The following is a 10,693-nucleotide window of genomic DNA, read 5'->3' on the forward strand; positions in this document are numbered from 1 at the left end:
AGAAATGAATACAGCTGTTGATATGGAAGTATGTTGGGAATACAGAACATACTTTGTTAAAGAAACAGAAATCAAGGAAGAAAGGCAGCTTTCCAACTACTGAGTAATGCTGTAGACTGCAAAAATAGAAACAGTTGAGTCACAATCATTTTAGGACACAATTACAAGGGTTTCCTTGGATAGATATCTCATACTATCTCAGTCAGATTTACCCGCAGTAAGGTTGATCATGAAAATTATAAATCCATTAAACCAAACTAGAAGCAAATTTTCAGAATTTGAAAGGAAATTAAGTAGGAAGGCAATCTGGAATTGGCACTGCAGTATGACTGGTTACAAGAGCACTGTTTTAAGTTGATGACTCCCATAAATAATCCAGGAGAAATTTTAACAGGCAAATAATTTTGTATAGATACAGAACAGAGTAAAATTAGGATGGAGAAGTTTAGGTTTGTTGCTTTGCTGTGGCATTCATGTCCTACAGCATGGGGAACAGTCATGCTAGAACACCCTAAATAAAAAAATTGATTTTCTAGACAAAAGAATGTTTAACACAGTATCAAATAGGAAACAATTTCAGCTGAAGAAACCATAAATGAGTTCTTAATTTATTAAAGCATTTTAAGAGCTAATTAAATGTGAAATTCTTCTTGGTTATACAAAAAGGACAGAGCGTCAACACAAAATGTGTAGAACTGAATACAGACCAGTTTCTGTGACTGAGTTTACTTCACATCTCATTAATACTTTTGGCAGAAAATGCAGCAGTGTAGTAATGAAATATGCTGATAAGGCAAGCCAGTAGACATGCTGGATACATAACCAGATCATACTAACAGAAAACAAAAGCAGGATAACTCAGAAGTAGAATAATAGAAACAGAATGAAATTTAAAAATGGGATGAAAGATTCTATAGGAACTTACAATGGCTTCCAAACAGAAGATTCTCAATTGGAAAAAATTAAGAAGAGAAACATCTTGTACTAATAAATCCTAAAATGCTCACAAGACAAATTGGCATGATAAATGAAACTGTAAAATGTATCAGGAACTACCATTATCATTGCATATGGTATAGAGAGAAATTTGTGTAGTATATTATGCAGTATTCAGGCTTTACGTTCAAGAAATAAATTCCGCTGCCAGAACTTCAGCAAACGAATGCCAGGGAAATGGACAGTCTTGGTATTTTCCCCATTACTGTTAACATCCCACTTCTGGAACATCTGTGAGTGCTGGAGAAGGACTGGCACGAGTGAGGTGTTGCACCCCTGGCTGTATACATGGAAGCGTGGAAGGAGGAGGAAAGAAGACCTGTAGTTACAGCCATGAGGCTGCATCCTTGGCTCCTGCTCTGCTGAGCTCATCCCTCTCTGGTTTTGACAGCCAAGAAGTACTACTTTGCTTTCTTTTTACTTGCCGATCCCAGATCTGTGTAAAGTAACATCAGATAATCCTGGGCTAACTTATGATCACACCTTTAATGTTTAAGTAAGCTGGCTTGCAGAACCAAGCCAAATAAAAGTTGAAATGGACTGTGAATGAAATATGCAGCCAAAAAGGAGAAGAAACAGCCCAAGAACAACTGCACATAAAGGGACCAGAAGTAAGATGATCACAAATGTTGTTGCAAAATCCCCTAAAGTAGCAATAGAATCAGAAAACCAGACGTAACCAACACAAGCTCATGTTTTTGCACACTAGAAAAACCTGAAGTATGGTTTAAGGCACACACTTTCTACTGGGGAAGCACATTCTCCCAGTACATAATGTTAGCAGGAAGCGTGGCTTACTGAGCCCAATAAGCTCTTCAGAGAAGAATGACAGGAACCACCCAAAGAATGAGAAGACTACTAGATGACAAAAGGACCTGCCAAACATTAGCAAATAGCTTAAAGAAGGAACTTGCTGTAGATAAACTATACAAATCAAAGTAGCTTCAGATACCGTAACTTTCTCTCCCCTCCCCAACTCTGGCCACAAAACCCCCAAAATTGCAGAAACATTCAATTTTCTTATAGAAGTGAAACAATTACAAACTGTAAAGTAGGAAATGCTTAAGAAAATGGAAAAGCATGGGAGACAGACATGAAAATTCTAAGCTGAGGTTCTTATGTAGCTACCATTTGAAATGGACAAACTGAAATTCTCTGATAACACACTATTCATAGGATCATAGAGTCATTAAGGTTGGAGAAGTCCTCTAAGATCATCAAGTCCAACTGTTAATCTAGCAGCGCTAAACCATGTCCCCCAAGCACCACATTCATGTATTTTTTGAACACTCCAGGAGATTCCACCACTTTCTGGGTAGCCTATTCCAATGCCTGACCATCCTTTCGGTGAAGAAACTAATATTCAGCCTCCCCTGGCACTTCAGGCCATTTCATTTTGTCCTCCCACTCCCACTTGCTACCTGAGAGAAAAGACTAACCCTCACCTGGCTATGCCCTCCTTTCAGGTGGTTAGAGAAAGCAATAAGGACCCCTGAGCCTCCTTTTCTCCAGGCTGAACACCCCCAGCTCCCTCAACTGTGGCTCACAGGACTTCTGCTCCAGACCCTTCACCAGCTTCATTGCTCTTCTCTGGACTCGCTCCAGCCCCTCAATGTCCTTCTTGTACTTGAGGGGCCCAAAACCAAACAGAGGGCTTGAGATGTGGCCTCACCAGTGAGGTCATGTTAGTTAAGGATGATTACAAAAACACAATCTGTGAACTGATGTGGAAATATTCTCTGTAACTATTAAGCTTGCTTAGTTCTTCATCAAAGTCATAATTCCAAACCCTAGAAAGTCAAATTTTGCCCATTATCTCCTAGTTGGATTTTTATAACCATATACCAGAAAGCATCGGGTGACCAAACCTATACAAAGAAACTAAATAATGATGAATTTGTGTTACCTTATCACCTTTGTTTTGTTTTTTTTTTTTAACACGTAAAACATGTAAAGGTCTTTTAAATAAGAGACTGGAACTCTGTATTACATGCAAGTTGATGTATATAAGAAAATAAGGCATACAACAGAAAAACCTGGGATGCTGACCTTGGTATTTCATCCTCTTCCCATTCAATGAAAGATACGTTGCTTGAATTTTCTGGTAAATGAGTTCTATGATGTTTACTTACACCTGATGTATCACCTAGGGAAAAAAATAGAATGAGAAATTAATTCATTTATGTGGCAGTATTTTTTACAAATATCATTATATAACTGCACTTATTATTTAGTATTACCAGTCCACCTGCTCCTAAAGAATAAATAGCATTGCATATCATCTTCATCCATTAACTATGCTACTGTATAAATGACCTGGTTTTCTAACACGTAGACACATACAAAAAGAAAAATGTATTGCCAACACACTGACATTATTAGAATTACATTTGTTGCATTCTGTTTATATCTTAACCTAAACTCAATCTTCTCCTATTTGTGAAAATTTCAAAATAAATCATACAGAGTCGGATGTAAACGTCAGAATTTCCTGGGTCTACAGTTCAAATTCCAATGGAAATTAGAAACCAAAGAAAACATGAAATTCTACTTCTACTTTTCTTATTTGTGAGCTGAAAGGGAATATACAATACATTCCAGATACAATGGTAGTAGCAGTAAGTGGAAACCTGCAATGAAGGCAGATGCTGTCTGACCTACAAATAAAGAAAACATTCTAAGTTTGCTCGGAGGTCTCCATGTAAGGAAGTGTGCTCCAAAGTCATGCTGGTGAAGTCCTCTCTGAAGAATTCCTACCTCCCTTGATGTCTCCACCTGAACCCTCAGTCTTCAGAGAAAGGAAAGACAATATACACAGGATATGGCCCAAGAAAGAAAAAGGCCCAGGAATAGAGTTGTAGGAAGGTAGAATGGGAGAAGACTTTGAAAATTACTCAGTCTCCCACTTCTACCTGAAAGACCAGCTTGAACCTTGAATTTTCTCAGCTATGTTGGTGTCATGCACTAGCAGTTTTCTGGTATTTCAGCCATAGCAAACACTTCCGCAATTGTTAAAAATACACCAATTAAACAACTCAATTGTCAGAGGTCTTCAGTAATTAAATATTTATTAGAACATGTATTTTTTATCCTATAAATTTTGTAATAGTTTTGCCAATGTGAATTCCACTACTTGGAATATTTGGTTTAGGGATACGTCATGTAGAAAAAGCCCTAAGTTACTACAGAAGCAACTGGCAGACACCATGACAAAGAACCTCAGAAGCTACAAACAGAAGCAAGCAGGCTTAATTCCCTATGTTCCAGACCAAGCTTTCTGCACCCAGACTAGTTCCTGCAAACCCTGCCCTTACATCAGACTCTTAAGTGTACTGACATGGCACAAAGATGCGGCATTCAAGTGGGGTGAAAAGACACTCTTTTGCTTATGCAGAGCCAGCTCATATTTCAGTCACACCAGTGCTGTCACAGTCTATACACTTCGATGCCCAAGCAGACGTTTCCAGAAAGACAACACAAAATATCTGATCCCATTTGCACAGATCCAGCTCAAATCTAGCACACCTTACTGTCTGTGCATTGGGCAGCTAGTCCAGGAAGAAACACAGCCATGTTTTTACTGCGTGGCACATCAGCTAATTCTCCACATTAAAATGTAAGCTGACTATGCATGGAAATATCTCTTGTTATTTTTCATCTGCAACTTGATTATTTTAAGTTGATGAAATGGGACTGAATAGTTGTATATTTTAAAGGAAAATACATCTCACAGCAGCTATGCAAGATTATAGGCCAACTGGAAAAATAGATACTATTATTTTTTAAATTTATATGCATTTCAAATACCACACCACAGCAGTTTCAGTGCATTATTCCCTTTCTTATTCCCTATGAGCCCTGTTTTCATATACTTCTAAATATTGAGGCTCAAATTCCTGTATCAGTTTGTTTCTTCAGTAAAGTTAATCATAGGGATAGGGATTTAAGGACACCTAATATTCCCCTTTTCTTGATATAAAGATCTTTAAAGACAATGACACATCAAGGTCTTTCAGAATCATACTACAGAAGGAGACTCAGGTACTGAAAATAAAAATTTTGCAACAGTTACAGTGGTACGTGGTGCATAAATGAATAGGCAGCCTTCTTCACAGCCCATAAAGACAAGGACTTGAGAAAACGAACGGCTGCACCTTCTGGATACAGGCTGATGAAGGCAGAACGTTCCTGCTAATACAAATTTGCACGCTGACCTCTCTCAGCCTTTAAAAAGGTCTACTTATCTCAGTGAGAAAAATACCACTATGAACAGGCTCCTGAGGTCGCTTGCTTACATTGACAAACGAACATATTAATTGCCAGACTCATCTTTGTATCATCATCTGCAAGGCAAGTAAGGTAAGTGTTTGCTGCACATCTTTTGACAAAGGCTTTTACTGCTGTCTAAGAAACAATGTTTGACCCGGCCTGTGTGACACAGCTATACTTGACTGAAAGGAATGCACAACAACACAGATGCTAAGGAACAGGCAGGGTGTCAGCTGTAAGCAGAGGCTGTGCCTTCTACACCACTCCAACAGCCTGAGCTCAGAGAGAGCTGCTGTACAAGGCCAGGCCTCTTGACATCAGTGCCTCTGTAAGGCTGCACCAGGGATTCAGCTGCTGTGCCAGGAGCAAGAGACAGCGATCCTGTGCCTGGGGATCAACAACAGAGTGAGGCAAGCTACTGATGTATGTGTGATATGGAGCCATGCAAAACAGAATAAATCTTCCTAGGAGCACTGCAACCAGTATCTGAACAAGCCAGACAAGGCAGTGTCCTTTTTTCCTTTTATTTTATTGGATTCTTCCCTATAAGAACAGTTAAAATCCACTGGTCTCAGCCCATGCTCCTCTTTCACCCCCTTGTTTCCACTCAAGACTTAGGTCTCTCATCCTTAAATAAATGATGAAGGAGAATATAAACAACTTATGTTTTTCATCTATCATCTGAAAGAGAGGAAAAAAAAGAGCTATGGAAAAAGAATGGAAGCAACTACTTGATACAATCACATTGCATGTTTCCAGAAGGCTGATTTGAATATTTGGAAGACTAAAGGTACCTGACTATACCTCCTCAAGATGCTCTGTCCATGGCTGAGCTTCTGCCTTCCTACACTTTGACACCAGCAAAAAGTGTGGCCTGTTGTTGAGCACGAAAAGAGTATCTTCCTTTAAACAATAATTAGTTATAAAACTCCAGGGGCTACTCTATTGCTGTCTGAATATACAGGCAATAAAAATAAGGAGGAAATGAAGCATGATTCTTGCTTGTCATTTTTACAGAAAAATACTTCACCATTCCTTTCAACTTTGTTTTAGCTGTAGGAACAATTATGTTTTAAGTAAACAATACTTATTTCATTAAACATTAAGTACCAATGGCATTATGCTTTTCCTACTGTTATCTCTCCTTTATAACGAAGAATTTAGAAGAATTAGGGATGTTCTCACCAAACTTAATTTTTATGTCAGTGTGTACATCCAAAAGGACAAACTAATTTTTTAAAATACCTCCTTTACTCACACACTAAGAATTCAAACTTTACCTTAAAGCATATGACTTTAGCACAAACACAAGCATTTTAATTAAGAACACTGATTGTCATCGGAGCAAAATCATTAGCCATAATTTTGTAAAGACACTACTGCAACAACAACAAAAAAAGAATTTGAATTGATATAAGAATCAAAACCATTAAAAAAGAAAGCGACAGTATTATTATGCTATCTTTCATGTCAATTCTTCAACTGAGTATCAACAATTTTTCATCTAGAAAAGAGGTGTGGTCATCTTGTGAAATGGTCACAGCTGCGCTGCTGAAAGAACACTTGTTTCTTGATATACAGCATCTCATTTCAGGAAGCAGGCTCTTCCTCAATCCTCATACAGAGGTATAAAAAGGAAAAAAGCTACATATGGACTTTGTTTTGACACAGAAAGCAAACTTCATGGAAACAACACAATACCCATTCAGGCAAACTACAGCAAACGCCTGACAGCTAGTGACATCTTGTTCAAAATGGTAGTTTTTTAGCCTTCAAAGCAATTATTTGGTCTTAAGAAATAAACACCTTACTTTTTCTCCTTGCCTTTCTGAATTTGACAGCAGCCAGGTTTATTAAATTCATTCCATATAAATTGTAGTCTATAAAGAGTTGGAGGAGGTAGGGAATATGGGCTTCATGAGGCTGGTAAGATTTGTTCATTATGGCTCCACCTTGCAGAAGCTCACAAACTCTAAAAGACAAATTAGGACATAAATAGAAAATTATTTCAGTACAACAATATTGATATTTGACTTTATCAAAATATTAAATACTTAGACACTTTAATTTTTGCCTTAGTTGTATTTTTAACTTAAGAACTGTGTTTTCACAATAACACACGAACAAAAATGATCTCTGCTAATAATTATACAATATTTGGGTGTTAGTTATAAAGGAGCCTTGAATCCTTCAGCTTAAAAAACATGAAACTCTCTGAAAAAAAAATCCTACAATATTCTATTCCTGCAAGTGATCCAAAAGCCACTATAGGCCATGGAAATCTTTCAACAGAACAACTGTGGCAGCTGTATGCCTACACACCAGTAAAAAGTCTGAAAGTCTCTCTAGTTCTCCTTGACATATATACGTCCTTCATGGCTTTAAAGCTACATAATGCGTACTCAGAAGCAGTATTTTAAAACTCTGTAGAAGGACAAATCCTCTCTTTTAAACAGATACACATTAAAAAATAACTGCAAGTATCTGATTAATTATAAATTGGTACAATATGATTATCTCAAATTAACATATATTTATACAACAAAAAAAAAAGCACAAAGCATTTGTAAACGCAACAAAATGGGATTAAAAATAAAGTTATATACAGAAAAAAGAAAGGAATAATTTAAGTGAAGTGTCAGTCTTTATTTGGATAGGAGCAATTCAAACATGAGAAGCTCCAAATTTTGAAACAACCGCCATGTCATACATTGACAGAAGGTTAAATTGCGCAAAATTTCACTTACCTAGAAGAAAAATCAAGACAATCCTGTCTTATGATCATGTATCAGACCTTTTAAAAAAGGTTACAGTATGTAATAGCACACACTCAAGGGATTTCAGTTTAAGCTTGGGAAATAATTCTTCCTTATTTATTCCTGAATTTACTGCAACTACTTTGACAGTAAGATCAAAATCAACAGCACTTTCATATAACAGAACATTACCCTATTGAGAAATAGAAAACCTGTCTAATAACAAAAGCTATTCAGTTTTCCAAGTAAATCTTTAATTTAGTAATTGTTGCTGGAATTAAAACCTACCAAAATTTACTTCATAATAGATGAAATGAAGCCATATGAAAGACATCTACATTTTTTTACTTAAGAGTTACAGGAAAAGTAACCTGATGCAAATTTGTTTAAGTGTTCAAGAATTACAGTAAACACAAAACAACTAAAGGCAAGTGATTTTTGGTATTGTTTTCCTAACATGCTACTGCTTTAAAAGATTATTGGTGTGTTTAAAATTAGCAATTTTTAAAGTGTTTTGGAAACTGTGGGACAATAATTTTGGAGCTTTTATTTTGCTAAGTTATTGGTGAATCTTGTTTCAAACATGACTTCTTAATTCAAGATATAAGGAAATCAGACAGAACTTTGTATTTCCACATCCTTACCTTTTTACCATTGCAGGATTGTAAAGATAGATCTTCATAAACTGTCTCTCCTTTTCATGGTAACCATAAAAAGGCCTGGCGAGAAAGAAATAAAAGCAAGAAGAGCTAGCCAGTTATGCTGTGGCATTTATTCAATGACATTTTATTATAAGGAGCATGAAATAAGCATGTCTATCTACCCAGGTAAAGATGAAGATGCACTTCATTTAGGTCTTCCCCATTAGCCTCTTACGCAAACAAACAAAATACCTGAAACACTCCCTTATGCTGCTTTGAGGCAACGAGCAGCTGACTTTCAGTAATGACTATTCTGAAGTTCTAAGGCAAGACAGGTGAAAAAGAGGCAGGTTCTCCTAATTTCTACCTGTTCTTTTCTCACTGATTCAAGTAAAGATTGTTAGCAACAGTTTGCCCAGTTTTCAAGATGAGAGGAACAGCTACGACAATTCACAAAGTTCTCACAAAAAGAACAACATCAAGAAATTTGGTAGGTGACCTTCTTTGTTACTGCAAAAACATCAGAAAGTTCTGACTGAAAATAAAAACCAATTATTGCAGCCACTTTACTCACAATATCTAGAAGCCACCAAAACTGGCTGGGAACAGAAATATCTTCCTACACTTAACAATTAAGAAAGAATATATTCCAGAAATGCACGAAAAAAGCAAATAAAACATAGCGCTGCACAACACTGAAAATTAGCATTTACATTGTTTTGAAGATGAAAAATTGAATACATGCATCTAGACTACCTGTGTTCCTCCAGGGTATTTTCCTATTATTCATTATGATTTGACTTGTTTTTCAGACCTTGGATATGCAAGTTAAATAAAAATTAAGTAATAGAATCCTTAGAATGTTCATTCATTCATGTTAACATTCAATAATAACATACAGTTCAGCAGCAACAGAAAGCTACACCAAATAAAACACAATGGTCATCTTGATAGATTAGTAAATGTATGTTTAAAAGCCTCCACTTCCTGGCCTGTGCTGCTGGAAGAATCAGACAGATAAAAATGACCTGACAGTCTCTGTGGGGGCCATTTTAGATGAACAAAAAAATAAAGACCACCTAGAATCAGGCTCCTGCAAGACACGTCTGGTCTCAGGGAACCTAGAATAATCCAGAGTGGTAGAAAATGCTGCATGGAAAGTACTGCTCTAACAGCAGAGACAGAAAAAGCTAGTAAGAACAGATTTTGCAAAATTACACACACTAGGATACAATTTAGGAAAAAAAATCATTGTGTCAAGAAAGTTTCTTGGGTAAACCTGTTAACTATGTTTAAGTCAAAGCAAGTGAGAAGAGTTACTTAGAAGTTGTACAGCCCTGTATGAAGACATACATGGGTGGGGAACAAAAAAGGATTAGCACTGCAATCACCCAAGTCCAAAGTGCTTCGATGTAGTACAACTGCAAAAAACATTTCAAAACAGACAACCAAAACTCCTGACAGGTCATACTTACATTCCAGATACTAATGATACTTTGAAAACATGTTGAACAGTAGAAGATGGATTGCCTAAAGCCACATTGAGTGCTCTGTCAATGCTGAATGCCACTTGACGAAGGTAGCATTCTGGATGCTGTCCAAAACCATCATATGGTACATAGAGGTAAGGAAAGATACCATGTAAGTGGAGACAAGTCTTCTGACCTAAAAAAAAAGGTAAACATTTATTTCCTAATGACTTCTTTTTCTTCTTCTAAGTAGTTGCTACATCTGAATTTTTTCGTATTATTTTCAGTTTCTGCAGACAGGATAAATTTATGACACAAGTGCAGGTGTGTTTCAAACAAACGGTACTAATGTAGAGCAGTTCTCACACTTGATTAATTGACAAAACCAATACAGAACAGATGTGGTTATGCAACACGCACACGATTATAGCTGTGCAACAACAGAATTCACTACTAATTATGTTCTTTATAGTAATAACACAGCATCTCTCTAAGAATAACTTTGCATACTGAGTAAGTGTTGGATGCTTAACAGTTTCTCAGCCTTTGTGAAAATTTTTAA

General features: G+C 36.7%; 1 protein-coding gene across 1 annotated transcript in view; it reads right to left on the minus strand.

The window, feature by feature from the left end:
• REV3L (REV3 like, DNA directed polymerase zeta catalytic subunit) overlaps positions 1–10,347 on the minus strand; it is a 71,930-nt gene extending 61,583 nt beyond the window's left edge. Inside the window, exons 1-4 of the mRNA XM_017739520.1 lie at positions 10,138–10,347; positions 8,666–8,740; positions 7,077–7,237; positions 3,046–3,142 (exon numbers count right to left, since the gene is read on the minus strand). Of these exons, the coding sequence (XP_017595009.1) occupies positions 3,046–3,142; positions 7,077–7,237; positions 8,666–8,740; positions 10,138–10,139 (335 nt within the window). The 5' untranslated portion in view covers positions 10,140–10,347. The remainder of the gene's footprint in view (positions 1–3,045; positions 3,143–7,076; positions 7,238–8,665; positions 8,741–10,137) is intronic.
• Between the last annotated feature and the right edge of the window lie 346 nt (positions 10,348–10,693).

Source organism: Corvus brachyrhynchos, unplaced genomic scaffold (genome assembly GCF_000691975.1).
Source record: "Corvus brachyrhynchos isolate BGI_N302 unplaced genomic scaffold, ASM69197v1 scaffold14, whole genome shotgun sequence".
NCBI lineage: Eukaryota > Metazoa > Chordata > Aves > Passeriformes > Corvidae > Corvus > Corvus brachyrhynchos.